The 21,783-nt window shown below is 43.3% G+C and overlaps 1 protein-coding gene across 2 annotated transcripts in view; it reads left to right on the forward strand.

Annotated features, from left to right (window-relative positions):
• Positions 1–21,783, forward strand: part of STAG2 (STAG2 cohesin complex component) — a 1,427,207-nt gene that overhangs the window by 521,570 nt on the left and 883,854 nt on the right. For both annotated transcript variants that reach the window (XM_085608133.1, XM_085608134.1), the window contains exons 12-14: positions 16,812–16,935; positions 18,120–18,218; positions 18,303–18,382. In XM_085608133.1, coding sequence (XP_085464259.1) covers positions 16,812–16,935; positions 18,120–18,218; positions 18,303–18,382 — 303 coding nt within the window. The remainder of the gene's footprint in view (positions 1–16,811; positions 16,936–18,119; positions 18,219–18,302; positions 18,383–21,783) is intronic.

Consider the following 21,783-nt stretch of genomic DNA (forward strand, 5'->3'; position numbering starts at 1 on the left):
CCTTTTATTTGTGTGTTTTGAAAACTTGCAAACGGTGTGTAAATATGCACTTTGTACTTATAGAAGCAAGGCTGGCAGTAAGAGGCGGAGTTACTGCCAGCCTTGCTTCTCGTAAGCAAGGACTATAAGCACCACTTGCACGTTTTCAAGACACATAATTAAAAGCATTGTCATTTACAATGCCAATAGCTCAAACTCTCGCAATGCAAATGCTTGTTTTAGCTTGCCACAGCATGCAGCAGGAAGGGTGCTTGACAGCATGGACTGGAGGCGCTGGACACCGGCCTGTACACTACCCCCCTACCTCCCCATTTTTTCCGGGGTAGATGAGAGGCTCCCATAGTGTTTTTCTAAAATGCGCCCGGGGGTTTCTTGGCACAGTATAACAGATGTTTATTACACCACCATCACTAATTGCTAGTGTGTGCCTACATTGGCTAAATAATACAATCATGCCATGATCAATCTCTCCCAAACCACCATTAGAGTGCCTGAAAGAGTCCAGTTTGAAATCAAACTTGGTGCTGTTTTAGCGCTTCCAAATCCCCTGTGCAGCTGCAGGAATTTACCGAAGCATCTCTGCTGTGAAAGGTCATTACGGGGTCCTTAAAGCAGTGGTTAACTTGTAAAAGACTACGTGCCGGTGCCCAAATGTTAACACTACACAGTGTTGGGGATTACAAATAGCACAGATCGCTCGTCTTGATTTTGCCTCATGGTTCTTCCATCCACCATCCAAAACTCCATGTCCCTTTATTTCGCTCTTATACGGTCTTTTTCCTCCCTGTTTTCTGACTTAGTCATTGATTTTCCAAATTTCTCTTCCTCCTTCTTTCCCCCTTTGGTGTTTTCTTTGCTCTTGGTCGAAGTTGGATGAGAAAAAACAAGTGCTGGTCCAGAAAAAAACGAGCATTGAAAATGCAATAGGTCTCGGCTTTGATTAAGTTAAAGCCATTTGCTTTGCTAATGGTATTGTATAGCAAGCAAATGGCTTTAACTTAATAAAAGGCAAGACTTATTGCATTTTTAATGCTTGTCTAATGTGTCTTTTAGCTGCTATTCTTTCAACTTGCAGTAGTGCTGCCCCTCCACCCTCCCATCCTGCTGCCTCTCATGCACACCCCATCTGCGCGAGATATCATGCAACTTGCCTTAAAACGGGAATTGCAGAAGAGAATTTATTTGCTGTCATAAACGAGCTCCATTTTATTATTTCACTGAGAGGTTAATAGAACACCTTCCCATCTCTTTTAGCAGGCAATAAGTACAGAGCAGCTGGTGGCAGGCGCGTAACCCCCATTGGGCTCAAAAGGTTTGAGCCCCCTCGTTGTGTGTGGCAGCCTGGGCTGAGACAGCTTCCCGGGCACACACAGCCACACCCGAGTACTTCACAGGTCTTTAAAAGACCATTTACTTGTTAACAAGGCTTTGTTGTTCCTTCACCCCTTTTTAGAGCCCCTGCATCTTCACTCTTCCGATTGCTGGAAGAGTTACCCCCTGAGATTTTTTATTAGCCCCCCCCCGAAATTTCACACTAGTTGCGTCTCTGGCTGGCGGGCACGTGAAATGGCAAAGGTTGTTTTTCATCTCTGCAGGAGTTTTTTTTTAATTAGCGCAGCATGGCTGTAGATTATATCTTAAAAATGCAGCGCTTCATAACGTGCTTTTATGTATATATATTTTGTGTTTGAAACGCGTTGCTTCGCCTACACGGATTCATCATCTCCTTGCAGAAAGTTTTGTAGCGGAAGGATCCTCGGTAGGAGTATGTTTTACAAACATGTAAAATAGGCAAAATAACCAGCATATTATTCACATAACACCTAAGACAATCTGAGGCACACTGATCTGCCCAAAACCACAAGGCGTCTGCTTGAAGTGACGGCACCCGGATTAGAAGTGCTCGAATGCTCAGGTTCCTTCCAAACTCAACAACTTGGATTTGGTGACATCTGTCGCTTGCAGACACAGGAAGCTGCTGGTGTAAAGCGAAGGGTCATCCCTGCACATTGTAAAGTATAAACTCCTCCTCCGGATGTGGCTGCGATCTTGTGTGCACCGGCCGGTAAAACACCCCCAAACGACTGCCCTCCGTGAAGCGAAATCATAACTGGGTGGGCCTCTTTTTGCCTGCGAGTTCTATGTGTATATATGTATGTGTGTGTGTATATATATATATATATATATATATATATATATATATATATATATATATATATATATATATATATATATATAATCAAACATCTCACAGTTGCCTGCTAAGAGAAGGACCACACCAGGTACGTAGAGTTTCGCCATTTATTCTTTGAAGGGCACACAGACTTCGAACAGAGGTATTGCCTCGCAGCTTGGTTCACCTGCCCAACGCGTTTCATGTAAGAACACTTCCTCAGGGGCTACGGCATTCAGGAGACAAGGACTGGGCAGCGTTCAAATACACCGGTATTTCAATGTTCTCCCCGCCTCCGTGGGCGTGGCCAACTGCATGGCTTGCTGGAAGTTGTGGTGCATGATTATCTTCCTCATGTGAGGCGCCGAATACTTGCTCCAAATTAAAAAATAAATCCACAGTGGGTTGCGCTGGCAGAACTCGTGCTCGTGCTGTCTTTTCAGTCCTTCAACGGCATACCTGCTTTGGCGCGGCAATGTCGATTGGCATCACCGCGAAGCCTGCACAACGTGCAGTAGGGTACTTCTCGCGGCTCAGGCTGGGCCGCTACGTATCAAACATCTCACAGTTGCCTGCTAAGAGAAGGACCACACCAGGTACGTAGATTTTCGCCATTTATTCTTTGAAGGGCACACAGACTTCGAACAGAGGTATTGCCTCGCAGCTTGGTTCACCTGCCCAACGCGTTTCATGTAAGAACACTTCCTCAGGGGCTACGGCATTCAGGAGACAAGGACTTGGTGCAATGAACCACGCTGTGACTTTGTTTCCCGTGATGCCCCTGATGAAGTGTTTTCACGAAACGCGTTGGGCGAGGCTTTTACTGCAGCGAGACACAGCGAATGCTTTGGGGAATGTGTTCCTTCCAACGAATAAACAAGCGTAAACCTACTTACCTGTGTGGGCCTTCTCTCTGCAGGCAACTGTTTGAATGGATATATATATATATATATATATATATATTCACTGAAAAAACCATAGGTTTCACACAAGTTATAGTTAGCTGTACATTTCACTCGTAAAAAACCAATGAAATTCCCCCGTTATAGTTAGTGCAGGCAACTATAACTCACGCGACCGCAATCCTCTGCTGATGCTAATACTGTATTTAGACACTTATTTGCCCATGTCTTCTTCCATTCAATTTTAGCTATACATATATTACAAATATTTTTTTTTCATAAAGACACATATGTCATCAGCAGAGGATTGCGGTCGCGTGAGTTATAGTTGCCTGCACTAACTATAACGGGGGAATTTCATTGGTTTTTTACGAGTGAAATGTACAGCTAACTAGAACTTGTGTGAAACCTATGGTTTTTTCAGTGAATTTGCAAGGTTTTTTAAATGCTAATTCCTAACTATAACGTGTGTGAAACCTATGGTTTTTTCAGTGAATTTGTACGTTTTTTTAAATGCTAAGTTACTTTACGCCATTCGTGGCGTGCGCGCCCAGTTAACGCAGTTCGTTCCGTGCGTGCACGGTGCGCTTTGCGCACCGTGCGCGCACAGTGAGCACGCGGTGCGCTTCGCGCACCGCACGCCCACTTTACGCAGTTAGTGCCGTGCGCGCACGGTGGTCACGCGGTGCGCTGCACGCACCGCGTGCCCACGTTACGCGGGATGGGCCTTGTACGCACGTTGCGCTTCGCGCACCCTGCGCACATGGGGGACATAGTAAGTGCTTCGTTGTGAAAGGTATTCATTTTTAGTTTTCCTTGAATATTATTTGCCATGCACAAATGTTGCCCTTCGGGCACCATTTGAACACGGGGTGGGGAAAGTGTGGATGATTTTTTTTTTTTTTTTATAATTTTAACCGTACGCGTACGGTAAGCGTAATCGGCGATTTTTCGATAAAAATTTAAATTATTTTTTTGGCCTTGGGGGTTTATGGGGGACACCTATATCGATGCTGGGTGGTTAAGAACTAAATATACTACCCCTTTAGATGTATTTTGACTTTGTTTATGCTGCCCCCCTCAGAGTGCGAGAGAGAAAATGGCGGCCGCCGCTTCCTGGTTTCGACCGATTCGAATGTTTACTTAGATCGAACAGCCAATCAGAATCGCGCTCGCGCACGTCACCGTACGCGTACGGTAAGCGCACCGTAAGCTGGCTCAGATATATATATTGATTTAAAGGCTATTTTCTCAGAATCTACTGAACAGATTTACACCAAACCTACAAAAGGCACTTCCTTGACCTGTAGACTACCTCTCTGCCAAATTTCAAGGAACTCTGTTCAGTCGTTCAGGCTGTAGCTGTGTCTAAAGGTCCTATGGAAAAATGCATGGGAAAAACGCGTTTTGGGACCCCCCTTTTATCTCAGCCCCCGCTTGACGAATCCCCCCGAGACTTTCAGGGTAGGAGCGGAGCGCAGCGCCCCACCTATTTTGAAAATTTCGCGAGGATTCGTCGACCGGCGCCAAAGTTATTCAAAATAGAAAGTTGCGGTTTTCCTATGGAAACAGGGTCCTAACTATAACTACCTACTGGCGACCGCCAGTAGGTAATATATATATATATATATATATATATATATATATGTATGTATATATATGTATGTATGTATGTGTATATGTATATATGTATATATGTATATGTATATGTATATATATATATATAATCTTAACGTCACACGCAGTTGTATTTCCGAAATAATTTCCTCACGGAGACACACGCTTTATTTTGCCCATGGCTGCAGATAAATATGAAAGGTGGAGAAATTCGAACAGTTGTCGCAGGTTCCAATACCGACATTGGCATTTGAATATAAAAATATGCGATTCTTTGCAAGGGGCTTTACCACCTTGAGTGTTTAAAATAAAGTACTGGTAATTTAAAAAAAAAACATTTGAACAGCGTGTTATCCAGAATTGTCTCGTTTTTTTTATTTTGCAGTATTGTATGTCAGGAACTCACCCGGAAGGTACTGGAGCGATTTACATGAGAACCTGTTACATTATACAACAGTATATTTTTTGAGCATGCGGAGATTATTTGACCAGAAACACAAGAGGTTGAGCCAACACCTCAGGTAGGGAGGCGGAAAGGGGAGAATGGAGGATGTAGTGAGAGGAAAACAGTGACAGGGAGAAAGCAGGGATGAAAAGAAAGCGAAAGTGAGGTTAAGAGACAGTAAGTGTAGGAAGACAGTCACCCCGTGAATGGCGTTTGCACCCTTGCATTCTGCTCGCTTTCAGGGGGGTGTGCATCTAACTGGACCAGTTTGTTTGAAAAACACGCCTCCGTCCCCTTGTACCTTCCACTGAGCTGTTGCTGCTGTTTCCGTATCCTTAAACACCTACTTTTTGGATACAGCAGCAATTTAATGTAATTTTTTTCTTTTGCAACATTTCGAGAAAGCACTGGCAATGCCAACGGCTACAGCATTTGTGAAGTAAACGTGCTTTTGACAGTTTCACCAACACAGCACAAATATAGGGTGCCGGCTTTAGTGCTGGAGGCGCCTAGTGTCACCATGTTTGTGGATGCCCCCCAATGACTGCCTCCGCCACAAATTCCCTCACTACCACCCTTTAACAGTGCCCCTAGACCACTCTTTCTCAAATGCACTCATACCAGCTTGGGGTGTCAGAGCACGTTACATCACACACACTAGTCAGACAATCAATCATAGGTGTGTAAATTAGTTTACAGGAAATGTTACATAAGACAGAGGACTATAAGGTGTAGAAGTCACTTGCCATCCATATTGGTTGACAGTATAGTTTAATAGCTCACTGTTCTATGTTAGAATCAACTTAAAATTATAAACTGCAAGTTACAAAAGGATCTCTCAGATAAAAGCAGTAACCCACAGACCTGTTTACATTATATGCACTTTGTGATCTGCCTGGTCCACGTTCTTTGCAGCAGGCATATTCCCTCTGCCAGTTGTGGCCAACAGTGACAAAGGGTGGTGGGTGGTAAGGGGGGAGCACGGGTGGGAGAGCGAGCGCTGGGGGTGTTAAGAAGAATTTAAAAATGTACCTGACACTGCCGTAGACCTCCTGCTTCGCGTTGCTCCTTTTGGCTGATTCCTGGGTCCCAGAAGTCCCAGAGCCCCAGACTCTTGGACAATACCTGTGCTGCATAGCAGCACAGGGATTGGTCTGAGTGGGTGGAAAACATACCCTGCTCAGCCCAGGGAGCCTGTGGGAGTTTCTCAAGCCCAGGTGCTGAATGCAGCCAGGCTATAGAAACCTAAGTGCGCATGTGTGTGTGTTTTGGTCGGCCTGAGACGGTCGGCCAAACACACATGAGCACTTGGGGACTAGGGAGTGCACAAGCACTCCTCCTCCACCCTCCCATGACCCGTCCCTCCATGCACAAGCTGGCAATCAAAAAATAAAACTATGCTCGTGCATCGTTTTATTTTTTCTTTGCTGGCTCTGCGCCAGGTAGTGGAGAGACGCTTCTCCGCCATTGCAGAGGAGCCACCACTGCCCTCTGCACTACCTTACAATGAGTCAAAACTCTACCAGACAAACCGCTGATCTGTCTCTAGGAAGAACATTAATTTCCGGAGTCATTTTGACAATTTTATTGCTGCCTGAAAATTGCTGCTGGCCAGGAATAAGGGAGTAGGTGCTTTTCAAACCTTAATATACTTTCAAACAAGACGACCCTACCCAAAGTCCGTGCCCGATGAGGTCGCACCGCCCTGCAAATATAGGTTGGGACGGTGCAGTGCATGCTGACATGAGCTATTGGCATTGTAAATGACAATGCCTTTTATTTGTCTTTCGAAAACCAGCAAGCGATGCGTAAACACGCAGTACATATAGTCGTTGCTTACGAGAAGCAAGGTGGCATTATAGGAGGGGCAGTCACTGCCAGCATTGCTTCTCATAAGCAATGACTAGAAGTACAAAGTGTGCGTTTAAGCACTGCTTGCAGGTTTAAAAAAAAAAGAAAAAAAAAACAATTTTATATATATATATATATATGTATATTCACTGAAAAAACCATAGGTTTCAGGGGTGTTATAGTTAGCTGGACTTTTCACTTGTACAAAACCATTGAAATTCCCCCGTTATAGTTAGTTCAGCTAACTATAACTCGCGCACCCGCAATGCACTGCTGATGACGTCACATATTACATCACTCATGACATGGTCAGTGACATCACTCATGACATCACTGATGACATCTCAAATGACATCACTGATGACATCACTGATGACATCATCCAGTGAATGTGTGTTTTTCTGAAAATTAAATATGTTTTATATATGTATATCTCAAGGTCGATGGAAGAATAAATGGGTATATAAGTGTCTAAATGGATGATTTGTTTTTGAAAAATTGATTGTGTAACTGACTGATTAAGTGTATCATAGTGAATACATGGCTTAGTGAGCAATGTTTAAATATGTAAATATCTGTATCAGTCTCTCACTTTGTGTATAAGTGGCTGCATGGGTTGGTGAGTAGCTACATGGGTGTCTATATAGGTTATTAGTTGTTTTTTTGAGTATCAGTCTGAGTGTCTGCATGGTTCGGTGGGGGGTATTACGTAGTGCATAGGTGCATGAATGAGTGACTCACTGTTTGTATGTGTTGAACACAGCATGTGTGCAGGACTGTATGGGTGGATGAGTGTGTGTATGGGTGTGTTAGTGAGTGAATGACTGTCTCAATAGCGTCTTTATGAGTAACTACATATGTTTTAAACTAGTATATGTGACTATTGGTGTATATATGTGAGTATATGTGAGAGTGAGAGATTGAAAGAGTTCCTGTATGAATAAGTATGTGTTTCTATAAGTGATTGTTTAAAAGACTAAGTATGTGTAAGTTTCCGTAGAAGTAAGTATGGTGGTGTGTGTATAACTGTATATGCAAGTAAATGTATGTTTGATTCTTTATTAGCATGAGTGACTATGTGTGTGAGTAACTCTATGGATGAGTGGCATTGTGTAACAGGATGTATAGGTGTATGAGTACATATGATGAGTGAGTACATGTATGAGTGACTGTATAGGACTGTTGGTGAATGAGTGGATGTGTATGTGGATCTTAGAATTACTGAAGAGGTTGTTGTAACTGGTATTGGTATGTCCATTGTTTTGAAAATTTTAGTCTCTGTTTTTGAATGTGTGTATCAAAGGTTATATTAGGGTGAGAGGAGGTCTGCCACTCGATCACAAGGATGATGTCATCAGTGATGTCATTTGAGATGTCATCAGTGATGTCATGAGTGATGTCACTGACCATGTCATGAGTGATGTAATATGTGACGTCATCAGCAGTGCATTGCGGGTGCGCGAGTTATAGTTAGCTGAACTAACTATAACGGGGGAATTTCAATGGTTTTGTACAAGTGAAAAGTCCAGCTAACTATAACACCCCTGAAACCTATGGTTTTTTCAGTGAATTTCTGAGGTTTTTTAAATGCTAATTCCTAACTATAACGTGCCTGAAACCTATGGTTTTTTCTGTGAATTTCAAAGGTTTTTTAAATGCTAATTTCTAACTATGCCTACAGAGATAGGACATGTGAAGAAAGAAGAAAAAATGCACAGAAAGAAACAAAAGAAGTGCAGAAAGAAGCAACAGAAGTCCTCAAATACGAAGATAAGTGCAGGAAGAAGGATAACGTGCAGAAAGAACAAAAAGAAGAGCAGAAAGAAGCCTTGTTGCAAAATCATCCTGTACCCTCAACTTTTTCAGACGGATACTGGTGGTAACTGAGTCTGACTAACCGGTCCTAGAGCCAGTGCTATGTTAAAAGACACTTAGAATACAGTGAAAACACCTACATACACTAGGGAACATTATGCGTTGGGGTCCCCCTGTGATTAGCATGACCTCCTCTGTAAGCCCCTAGTGTATAATAGGGCATGGGGATTAAAACTACCTCTTAAAACAGGCCACAGGGCGTTTTTGCACACGTTAACTCAGGCCCCGTCCCCTCCCTTCACCACTGTGTAAACACGCCCTGTGTCCATTTTTAGTTGGGAGATTAAGTTCATTTGAATCCTGAGGGTCCCTAGGGTCCAACTAGCCCACTAGGTACCTCCAGTAAGTGCCACAGAGCTGCGTTGCAGAGAGGTGTAAAAAGTGGCACGGCCTGGACCACCTCTCTGCAATGCAGCTCAGTGGCGCTTACTGGAAGCACTTGGTGGGCTAGTTAGCCCCCAGGGGCCCTCAGTATTGAAGGGAAATTATATCCCCAATTTAAAACGTGCCATAGTGCGTGTTTGCACACGTCACCTCAGGCCCCGTCCCCTCCCTTCACCACTGTGTAAACGCGCCCTGTGGCTGTTCTAAGTTGAGAGATTAAGTCCCCTTGAATCCTAAGGGTCCCTAGGGTCAAACTAGACCACTAGGTACCTCCAGTAAGTGCCACAGAGCTGCGTTGCAGAGAGGTGTAAAAAGGGGCTTGGCCTCAGAACACCTGGCTGCAGCGCAGCTCCCTGGCGCATACTGGAGATGCCTGTTGGGGGCGCGTTTGCAGAGTGCTGCATGGAGGGGGCATGGCCTCCGGCACGATGCCAGTCTTTTATTTATTTTAGTTTTTTAAGAAGGGGGGCTGTTTGGTTCCCCTTCTTATTCTAATTTATTGGCCCTGATGACCCCATCCCCCAGGGCCAGTCTCCTAATTATATTTTTTTGACCCCAATCCCCAGGGCCGGCCACTGTTTTTTATTATTTTAAAAAAATATATATTTATAGACACACCTAGGACATGCTGGACAAACCGTACGTACCTATCACCATGACGATTTGCGTGATATTCATTAAAAGGCAACTATGCATGCAATGAATCCACGTGGAATGTATTTACACCACTAGTGAAGCTCTGACATGTCTGATGCCCTACCGTGCCTAATCCTGGTAGACACCCTTGTCGTTTATTTATACAAACATGGGTAGCTATTGACGGGCACATTTAATACACATGCACACCAAGCCATTCAAAGGGGATTCGACAAAAATTCGACAAACTATGCAAGAAACCCCCCTCACGGTTAATAAAACACACATCCACTGCCGGATGTGTAATACTTTTTATTTTACTCTCTGGAAAGGGGACGAACATCACTTGAGAGTCACAGCGTGCTCCTGACAGAGCCCAATGCTGTGTTACACCCACCATTGCCTGCCGAGTGCCACACACCTCTGTGTTGTATTCCACTAGCTAGTGCATATGCTATGACACTCTCTAGCCCATGTGCACTGTAACACCACCCCGTGAATATGTCATGCCACACTTGTCTTCGCACGGGTTATATTGCCCCATCTAACGTGCCTTTCTCGATGCCTATGTTATAACGCACAGTGCTATGCCATACATATTACAATCTGGGATCCATATCTTTGTCACAGTGCATATGCAACGTTACACTCCCCAGCACATATTTTATATTACAACTTTAGAGACTAGTTAGGTTACACAACACTGCCCTGTGCATATTACACTCCAAGGCGCATATCGCATAGCACGCGCTAGTGCCTGTGCTATCTTGCGCTCTCCAATGAATCTGTCATTGCGCACAATGTATTGCATATTATATTTCACGCCCGGTTCATCTTATATCACACTTTTTGGTGCATAGTTTATACCATACACTATATCTAGTTTTCATTTTCAATCGTGCTCTCAGGACTATGTTCTATATAACACTGTGTTCACCTACCCTTTTCACGGGCATTACATTTTGCGATAGGGGGTGGAGGGTCAGGGGGTGTTTCTGCAAGTGAGCCCGGAGTCACAGTCACAAACGTCCTCTTCTTCCTTAATAAAAGTGAGATTATGCTGCATACTTGTTCATATTTTAAGTAGTTCGCACAGACACAATGTTTTAAAAACAATAAAGTTCCTAATACCCGCCTTCTCTGAACAGTTAGCTTGCTGCCCCATCCCCTTCCTCCCTATCCTCTGTTGTGTGAATCCATGGACTAGCCTCCTCCCTCCTGCCATGCATGGTCTGATGTGCTGCCACTGCCCTCAATTTAGTATGATGTACCAGTCCACTCCTCCTGCCCTCCATTGCCCAATTCTATGCCCCATCATTGACCTCCTGCTTAAACTCTGTGCTTAGCTTGCTGCCCCTATTCTCCTTCCCCCTGCCCTCCGATGTCTTTGTGCATGCCCCTGCTCCATCCTTTTTGCCCACCATGTCCCATGGACCTGCCACTCCTATCTACTCTGAGTGCTCTGTTGAGCTGCCACTCCCCTCCCACCTGCCTAGCATTGTCAGATGACTGTAACCTGTCCCTGCCACCTCCACCCTGCCTGTCCACATGCCATGCCCCTATCCTCTTCCTCCTGTCCTACATGGTCCATTGTACTGCCACACCCTTCTGCCCTCCCTGGTCTATTGTGCTGCAACTGCTCCTCCTGCCTGCCCCGTGTGGTCTGTTGTGAGGTCCCTTCCCCTGAACTTTCTTGTCTGTGCACAGGTCCTGACCCTCCCTTCTATCCTCCATCGTACTTTGTGCATGCCCCTCCACCCTCCTTCTTGCCCATCATAGCCATTGTGCTGCCACTAACCCTCCCACTTGCCATGCATGGTCTTCTGTGCTGCCATGGCCCCTCCCACCTTCCCTGTGTGGTCAGTTAGCTGCCCCTGACCCCCTCCCACCTTCCCTCCATGGTCTGTGTGTATGCCATCACAGTCTCACTGTTGCTCTTCATGGTGTGTCTTGCTTCTAGTGCCCATCCTGCCTGACCTCCATGGCTATCTTGCTGCTCCTGCCCTGCCCCCTTGCCCCCAGCCCTACTCCCTCCCTCCTGGCTTGTCTGTTCCATTGTAATGCCCCTGATCCGTCCCTCCTGCCCTTTATGGTCTGTTATGCTGCAGCTTTCTCTCCTGTCTGTCCATTATGGTCAGCTAGCTACCATTGCCTCTTGCCCCTCTGTTCTCTGTTGTCCATGTGCATGGTCCTGTCCCCTCCCTCTTGCTTTCTATGGATTGTTGTGCTGCACTCCCGTCCTGCATGCCCTGTGTGGTGTATTGTGCTGCTGCAAACCCTGATGCCTGCCCTGCAGGGTCAGTTTGGTGCACCTCTCCATGTCCCTCCTGTCCTCTGTTATCCAAGTCCATGTCCCTATCCCATTTCCTTCCAAGATCCAATGTACCATACTTGCGAACATTTTGAACTTGTTAAGAGGGAGATTTTGAAAAAAAACTGGGGTATTGATTTTCCCCTTTGAGTTACATTGAAAAAGAGGATATTGTAGACAAGAGACAGATCAAATAAAGCCCATTTGAGCTTAAAAACATTGGACGTTTCCTGGCTGAATCAGGTCTGTTGGCATGTATGGTTGTACTACCATTGCCTCTTCCTTCTGCCCACAATGGTCTATTACATTGCCACAGCCTTGAAGGAGGGTAGATGTTGTATCACAGGGGGCCCCTGGCCCGTTCTGTCCACACCTGAAGTATGAGACCCTTGTCCTTGCCCTGCCAGCTGCATTTGTAGGCCGTATTAAATTGACCAGCGGGTCCTGTGTTGCTATATAATTATCCTGAGACATCCTTACCACTCAGCCAGCATAAAACCCCTGTGTAGGCCCTTCTGTTCAATATGTAGGCCTCTTTGTTAAATTGACCATAGCTCTGCAATTTTAGTGTATAGCAGTCTGAAGGCAGGTCTGCGAGGCCTTCTGATCCAAACTAGTAGCCCCCACCCTACCCGAGTGCTCCGTGCTCGGTATCAAAGTTCAACATCCCCCTGAAGCTGTCGACATACAGTAGGCTGCATCCTGGACTGGTACTTGCTTCCTGGGCAGGTTTCCCGCTTTTAAGGAAGTGGCAACCGCAGAGCGTCAAGTTAGGAGAACTGAGGAGATTTTATACATGAATATATTGAATTCCCGTACAATACCCATTATTTTCTGCTTGCTCTATGGAACTTACGATAAGCGATTGGCCTGAGAGACTGACCTTTTCACCCAGTCCATTGTCAGCATTAAGTGGGTAAATGACGAAATGTCTGGTAAAATCTGCAGACGAAGCTTTTGGGTAGCATACGTAGGTAGATGTAGCGTGCAAAAGAGCCCACAAAATGATATAAAAAGGGAGCACCCACAGATATCGACGGACTACCTCGCCGTCTGTATGTAGGTTAACAGGCAGTGCAGGTTTTCCCCAAGAGCTGGGAGCTCTTGTCTTCCTTTGCTTAAAATGTCTTGCTCTGCTTTGCTTGAAGTATCTTATTCTATTTTACCTATATGAAATGTCATGTTATGTTTAACCATTGTTCTCTTTACTTTTGCATTTAAAAGATTTTGTATTGTAATTGCAGGAATGCTTGCTCTAAGAGTAAACGTGAGTGTTCCTAGGTAACATTTTCCTTGGTGTAACTTGTTTCTCATGATGCATTTATAGATGTGTTTTCTCTCTCTCTCTGTCAGTACATTAATTGAGATACAGAGAATATTATGACAGCTGTATGATTATCTGGATTCTGTATTTTGTACTTTATGTCTCTATTCTGCGGTTTCTTTGAAGTTGCATCTTCTCATTAAACTGCCATTGTATTCTGCCTCCAATTCCATGTCTCATATGTCTGTTTTCTTCATTTTTGGAGCAAGCGTTCCTAGGCACCCCGGCTCAAATTAAGGTGCCCCTTTTGTCCCTGACTCACTCTCCTGCTCAGTTCTGTGGTGGCTCCCGGGGATCTGGGGACCGCCCCTAGCTTCCTTGACCCGTAATAGATCTTCCCTCCAACAGCCTCTCTTGCAAGTCCTGTATTGTTGGTTTGTTGCCCCTGCCCCCCTTTCCACTGCCCTCCATAGTCTGTTGTGCTTCCACAGCCCTTCCTGCCTGCTCAGTGTGGTTAAATTGTTGCCTTTGCACCCTCCTACCTGCCTTCAATTTTCAGAGTCCGTGCCCCTGGCCTCTGCCTCTCAACAGTATCCTATTGAACAACTAGATTGCTAACATTCTATATTTATTACAAAAGTGTGGAACGCCTGACATCATCTTGATGTAATCAAAACTGTAATACCTAGAGCATTTCCTTTAGAAATTACATATATGAGAGGGTCTTATTGGCATCAAAATTATGGTTAGTGCTCTAAAAGACTAAAATGAGGACATATTTTCTGAGTTTTCAAATAGCGACAAAGCACTTTTAAATTATTTGTTATCTTTATGTTTTTTTATCCAGTTGACCACTTGATTAAATGTTGCACTTAGGGGAGAGGATGTGGTGTTACTTCCAGAACTGCAGACTTTGCAACTGGGGAACCAGGTTGAAGTTTCTGCTTCAGCTCGACATTCTGTGATTCTGGTCAAATCACTTAGTCTCCCCATGTCTACAACCAAAATGAATTTGTTCTTGTGTGATGTAACCAATGCTCATGTAAAGCACTCCAATACCTGACAAGTCTGCACTATATAACACTGCAAAAACACAAAATAATAAGTGTTTTGCACACTTCTGTCATTGGGCTATATTTGGGCTACATCTGGGTGATTTTGGGCTACATTTGGGCTCTTTTGTCTCCGGTGGCCATCTTGGGAGATTTATTTGTTATGAAGTTTCCTAATTTCCTCATGTACTGCAGTCTCCTCAGTAGGAAATGCTTTCAGTTTTTTACTTTGATTCCATCATGAAGGTATTCAGATATGTCACACATTTGCCATAAATTCTGAATGTTAGCACTCTAGTTGCTCATTAGATCACTGTAGTAAAACTGCTGCACCATGGAAGTCTGCTCCTGGTATTAAAAGTGCATGTTTCAGTCTGCATGTCAGAATTTTTTAATGAAATAGAAGAGGATTTGAGAAGTCACTCAAAATGTGCCCTCATTTTCTTTCTTCAGCATTAATCATAATTTCTATGGCAAAATGAACCTCCTCATTGTGTTCCTTTTTAAATTAAATGTTTTAAGTGTTACCAGTTTATTCCAATCAAGATGGCTTCAGGTGTGCCATACTTTTGTCATAATGAAGACAGTAAGTGCTCTAGTTGTTTTTAAGAACATTCTGGGACATTCTGTCATTGGGCTATACTTGGGCTACATCTGGGTGATATTTGGGCTACATTTGGGCTCTTTTGTCTCTGGTGGCCATCTTGGGAGACTTATTTGTTATGAAGTTTCCTAATTTCCTCATTTACTGCAGTCTCCTCAGTAGGAAATACTTTCAGTTTTTTACTTTGATTCCATCAAGAAGGCATTCAGATGTGTCACACATTTGCCATAAATTCAGAATGTTAGCACTCTTTTTGCTCATTAGATCACTGTAGTAAAGCTACTGCTCACCAGGGAAAACTGCTGCTGGTATTGAAAGTGCATGTTTCAGTCTGCATGTCAGAATTTTTTAATGAAATAGAAGAGGATTTGAGAAGTCACTCAAAATGTGCCCTAATTTTTCTTTCTGCAGCACTAATCATACTTTTTATGGAAAAATGAACCCCCTCATTTTGTTCCTTTTTAAATTAAATGTTTTAAGAGTTACCACTTTAATCCAAGCAAGATGGCTTCAGGTGTGCCATACGTTTATCATAAGTAGGACTGTTAGCGCTCTAGTAGTTCTTTGGAACACTCTGGGAAGCTGCAGTAGAACACAAAGGAATCAACTGACAGTCTCTGCCCTTGTTGGATGTACATGTTTTACTGAGAATGTCAGACTTCATTCTCACATGACTGAGAAAGATAATGTGAATTTACAGAAAATAAGCTCTCAGTTTAGCCTATAGATCACCTTCCAAACCTCTGTGGTAAAAGCATGAGAAAATATTTTTCTCTCAATCATGATATCCCAGCAGAAGGCTTTTTCACATGGTGAAATCACCTTAGAACATACCACAATTCCTAAAATGAGTATGGTACCATCAACAAATGATTTATAATGTAACTAAAGTCTTAAAACCTTCTATTAACTGCAATGCTTTTTAATGAGGTGCTATCATGTATATTGGTCCCAAGATGGCTGCCAACACTTCTTGGATGAAGTGCTGACAGCCAATCAGATCTCAGGATGAGATGTGTGGTTAGGCTCCGCCCACATATATATATGCTTTTAAATGCTATTTTCTCAGGAAATACTGAACAGATTTACACCAGACCTGCAAAAGGCACTTCCTTGACCTTATGGCTACCTCTCTGCCAAATTTCAAGTAATTCTGTTCAGCCGTTCGGGCTGTAGCTGTGTCTAAAGGTCCTATGGAAAAATGCATGGGGAAAACGTGTTTTGGGACCCCCCTTTTTTCTCGGCCCCTGCTTGACGAATCCCCCCGAGACTTTCAGGGTAGGAGCGGAGCGTAGCGCCCCACCTATTTTGAAAATTTCGCGAGGATTCGTCGACCGGCGCCAAAGTTATTCCAAATAGAATGTTGCGGATTTCCTATGGAAACAGGGTCCTAACTATAACTACCTACTGGCGACCGCCAGTAGGTAATATCTGTCATTTACATTGCCAATATCAAAAAACTCTTGCAAATGCGAGACCTATTGCATTGCAAATGCTTGTTTGTTTCATGCAGAGCATTCGACAGTTCAGTTTGACATCCAACGAAGATGGAAAGCCTGTCCCAAACAACCAGTTTTGGTCCGGAGTATATTGTCATTTAGTGATAACTCATGGGAACACAACTTTGTAACAAAATTTGCATATGCTTTACACAAATTGTATGTTCTGATTGTTTATTTACTTTTGTCTCCATGTAGAGATTCAATAGCTGAGATCCGTGCCATCTGTATTGAGGAGATTGGGGTGTGGATGAAGATGTACAGTGATGCCTTTCTTAACGATAGTTATTTAAAATATGTTGGTTGGACTATGCATGATAAGGTAAATAAGGTATTTCTTAATTACTAGAAAAATGGGGGGGATTGGCACTAGGGTCTAATTTGTTTTTAGTATTAACTGTATGTTAACATGTTTTGTAGAACAGTGCATCTGCTTAGATTTAAATGATCATTTGTTGAGAACTATATCAAGAGATGTAAATTTGAAAACACTATATCTCGACAATACATGTTTTCCATGTTAACCCCTCTGGCTAATGGAAAACTTTTAACTTTGGACCAGAATTGCGCTGTTGTGTATCTATTGTACTGCTCAAATATTATGTGATAGGGTGAGATGTAGAATGAAGTAGATTACCATTTCATTTCCCTTTGTGCCCAAATCATGATGGAATTCCATTAACTACTTACCGTTGCTACATTTCAGTTAATGCACATCAGCCCTAAAACCCAGCATTTTTGAAGGACAGCACGGTTTCTTTAAATGGCTTACCTTCATGAGTCGTCTTAGATAGTTATTTAGTTTTTATGCATTTGTGAAGCCTAAAAAGGTGCTTTCAAGTGCACTTTATCAGTCATATTTAGGAACTGCCACAAATGTAGATTCTAAAAAGATGACACGAGTAAAACATGAGATACAGCAAAGTTATTGATGTAGCACATTGCATAACTGTTTTCTCCTTTCATTGAGTATCACAATTCACTGATCTATTATATTCTCTTAAACGATTTCCTCATTTTTCGATTGTTCAAAATGAAATGTTACTTGGTTCCTTATATATAGTTGGAAATCATTTTATTTTTTTATCACATGTATTGTACTTATATAAATTGCCCTAATCACCAGCTTTACTGTGCTCACTAACATTTTACAGTCCTGATTAAAATGTTGTGGCTGCCCCTCTGTTAAAATGCACATTAAATGAGAAAACCTTTTTTCACTTATTGTTTGATAGTATACGGTTATTTAAATTGAACTGATAATTACACTCTTCATGTAAAGTTAAGCAACACAGAATATCCCTTTAGTGACAAAGCATTACAATTACGAATTGGAAACCTAAAATGAAGACAATATTAACTGTTTAACAGTTTTCTTGAGAGTTAAAATGACTTGCGAAAAGAACATTGTTTCATTGTTTAATTGTAAAATTAGATTATCTTTCATGAAAGTAAGTTAAAAAAAAAAAAACTGCATGTCTTTTTTTTTTTATTTTTTTTTTTTAGCAAGGCGAAGTGAGGCTGAAATGTCTCACAGCTCTGCAAGGGCTTTATTATAACAGAGATCTTAATTCCCGATTGGAGCTATTCACCAGCCGATTTAAGGTTAGTGTAACTATTCATTGACTAACAGTGACTAGAGACCTGTGATATTTCCACCTTAATTCTCTTGGTTCTTTTCCTTTGTAGGATAGAATTGTCTCGATGACACTCGACAAGGAATATGATGTTGCGGTGCAGGCAATAAAACTGTTGACTCTAGTTTTACAGTAAGTTTTGTACATTTCAGTCTTCATTCACCAACATTAATGGTGCTCATTAGAAATGTAAGCTACCTAAGGTATATATGTATTACTTATTTTACAGCCACTTATAGACACTATAAACTAGTGTGTTAGCCATAAATATGCCTGTTTGTCACCACCTTCAGTTCCTTGAAGCTCCATAAACGCTTATGCTTTCAATTTTTATTTGAGCATAGTGATGCCAAAAAATGCTCTTCACATATGAAGAGATTAAGTTTTCTATTTCTATATTGGAAGCCTGAAAATATAATTGCTTGGTTACAGATAGCAAATATCACCAACTTATAGTCCAGCTCTTTGCAATTCATCAGCAATTGTTTACCGTATGTTTTTCGGTACATTTCTACTTAGATTGAAAACTATGGACCCATTTCTGAATGATCTGCAGATATTCACTTTGGTGATTTTAGATCAATGGAAAAACACATGCAGAGGTAAAATGTATGCATTTGTTGGCACTGTTAATGTAGCAAGAACCACAGCTCAATTGTCTGAAATCACTTGAGGATCAATAGTCATAGTATGAAAAAAGGGGATTTGTCCCTCCTCTCATAAGTAGCACAGAAATTAGATCACAATTGTAGCCCATTATTTTCTTTCTCATTGCGCCTCTTTATGCAGGGAGAAACCGCATTCAAGTTGACCGTGCTCCTGCTTCTATGAGAATTGGTAGGCTACGTCTCCTCCGAACACCAGCTTTCCCAGATTACGTTCAGCTTGACTAAATCTCAGCCAATGGTCATTTTTCTGGTTCTCATTCCAGTCTGTCAAACCACAGATGTGGATTCTAATTGCACCCATATTACCCATTTAGACTCACCTCTCTATTGAAATGGATGTCATTTAAATTACACTAAGTTAATTATCTTGACCAGCTACCTATAAATGTGTGAAAGATGCATTACCTGGTTTCCAAACCACTTAATAGCATAGCTCCCAAAGCCTTACCATGTGTCCTTCTGCACTTAACAGAGGTATGCCACGAGATCCTTGGAGAATGTGTGAGACATTATGTATTTATTTAATGCAACCAGACCACCCTGAAAAATCACTTCAGTCCTTCCAAGGAATTGGAAATATAATACAACCAGAAGTTATTTACCAAAACCTATAGCAGTCCTAAACATGATGTTGACTGTATTAAAACAATGGTCTTTGGAATCAATGCATGAATGCCCCCTTAAAACGGCTCTTTAAACAGCATTTTTTGTTGCAAAAACATTACTTGGATGAGTGAGAAAGAAGCACCATCAATTAAGGTGCTGCTCGTGCATATACTCAAAGAAGAATCAAAAATTTGTGTTAGAGGCATATGAACTGTAGATCATATGCTTTAGCATAGATCGCCAACTGTTGTTGGGTCCGAATGTTTGCACTTTGCTTTTGTTCGAGGAAGTCTTGTAGTCACGAGGTAGGTGATTCCTCCTTTCGGTGATGGTGCGCATGGGCATCGACTACATCCTTAGATTGTTTTTTTTTCCGCCATCGGGTTCGGATGTTTATTGCTGCGCTCGGGTTTGGTACAGTTTTCGGACCCCTTTGATGCCAATCCACTACCCTCGACGGTATTGTTATCGATCACGGTTCCTCATTCAACGTGCATCATCTCACTTTGAAAAACTTTCTATCGGGAAACTCGAGGCAGGCCGTTGGGCCTACCCGTGCCGACCGCGCTAGCATTCGATGCAACGGACTGCATTCAAGATATGTCCCTGGTGTTGTGCAAAATTTCCACGCACCGACTTCCACGAAGTGTGCAACCTCTGCTTGTCCCCGGAACAGGACAAGGAGGACGCGTGCGATTATTCTGATTGAAAGACACTTGGTGATCGTCGGGCTTGACGCCACGAGATGCAACATCAGAGCGACTCTGTTCCAGACATCTTCGGCGAAGATTTCGATACCCAACACCCAGCTCGAGGGGCAGAGGAAGAAGAGCAGATCTCTGTTTCCGAGGCAGACTCCGACATGTAAGAAGACTTCATCACTGCGGGTCAGCGTACTGTGAGTACAGATCCCCCCTGTGCCCATTCAACATGAGACAAAGGCTCCGGTCTCTCCTTCGCCCTCGGGTTCAGGTTGGCCCCGACAAAGTTTACGATGCCCCGCCCTCCGGCCCGGCTCTGAAACAAAAAGAAAAACCTTCTGGTTCGGGCTTGAGCCAGCCCCACTCTCATGCCGAACCGACATCTTCGGCACCCAGACATAAGACCAAGCATCTATTGGTCAACATACCCTCGGGACCGAAGATTCCACCTTGGGGACCGAAAGACTTGGACCCGAAAACCCCCAATGCTAAAGACTCGGAGCCGAAACCCTCTGAGGCCAAAGACTCGGAGCCGAAACCCTCTGAGGCCAAAGACTCGGAGCCGAAACCCTCTGAGGCCAAAGACTCTGAGCCGAAACCCTCTGAGGCCAAAGACTCTGAGCCGAAACCCTCTGAGGCCAAAGACTCGGAGCCGAAACCCTCTGAGGCCAAAGACTCGGAGCCGAAACCCTCTGAGGCCAAAGACTCGGAGCCGAAACCCTCTGAGGCCAAAGACTCGGAGCCGAAACCCTCTGAGGCCAAAGACTCGGAGCCGAAACCCTCTGAGGCCAAAGACTCGGAGCCGAAACCTTCGGCGCTGAAATCACCACGTTAAGAAAAAACACTCTCTCAAAAGAGCCTCCAGCCGATGAGCCAACTTTGGACCCGAAACAGATAAAGCTAGTGATAAACCATAAAACAGGACATATTCAGGCAACTCTTCCAAAAAAACAGAAAATTGACCTACTAGAGGATTATCATATCCCTATTAAGAAGACAAATGTGGGTACTAACCCTTCTCCTCCTTATATTCCCCCTCCTTCTCCTCCTCCTAATCCTAACTTGATTATCACACCATTAAATTAACCACCACTTACACCTGACCCACAGGATGAAGGGGATGGGGATCAGGATGCACCACAAGACACTGACCCTTGGGAGGATTACCACGCAGATCCAAATACAGATAATGATCCAGGTTTGTATCCCTCAAGACCCCTCTCCACCTGATGACAACATTGGCTATGTCGAGCTCCTTAACAGGGCTGCTCATTATCATGGAGTAGAGCTTCATAAAGAGCCTTTAGAAGAGGATTTCCTCTGATACACATACTTGATCACAAAGAACTACTCCTATCTTGACAATGCTAAAAGGCATGTTAAAACACACAGAAGAGGTAGTTAAAGATCCTGTAAGGGCAAGAATAATCACACCTAGAGTGGGTCAGCTGCCCTTAGACTCTTGTAGTCTCCAACGCATTCAAGAGGGCTAACTCACAAGCCACAGGAGAAGACCCCTCCTTCTGACAAGGAGTCCAAGCTTATTGAAGCCTCAGGC

Source organism: Triturus cristatus, chromosome 5_2 (assembly GCF_964204655.1).
Source record: "Triturus cristatus chromosome 5_2, aTriCri1.1, whole genome shotgun sequence".
In the NCBI taxonomy this organism is placed as follows: Eukaryota; Metazoa; Chordata; class Amphibia; order Caudata; family Salamandridae; genus Triturus; species Triturus cristatus.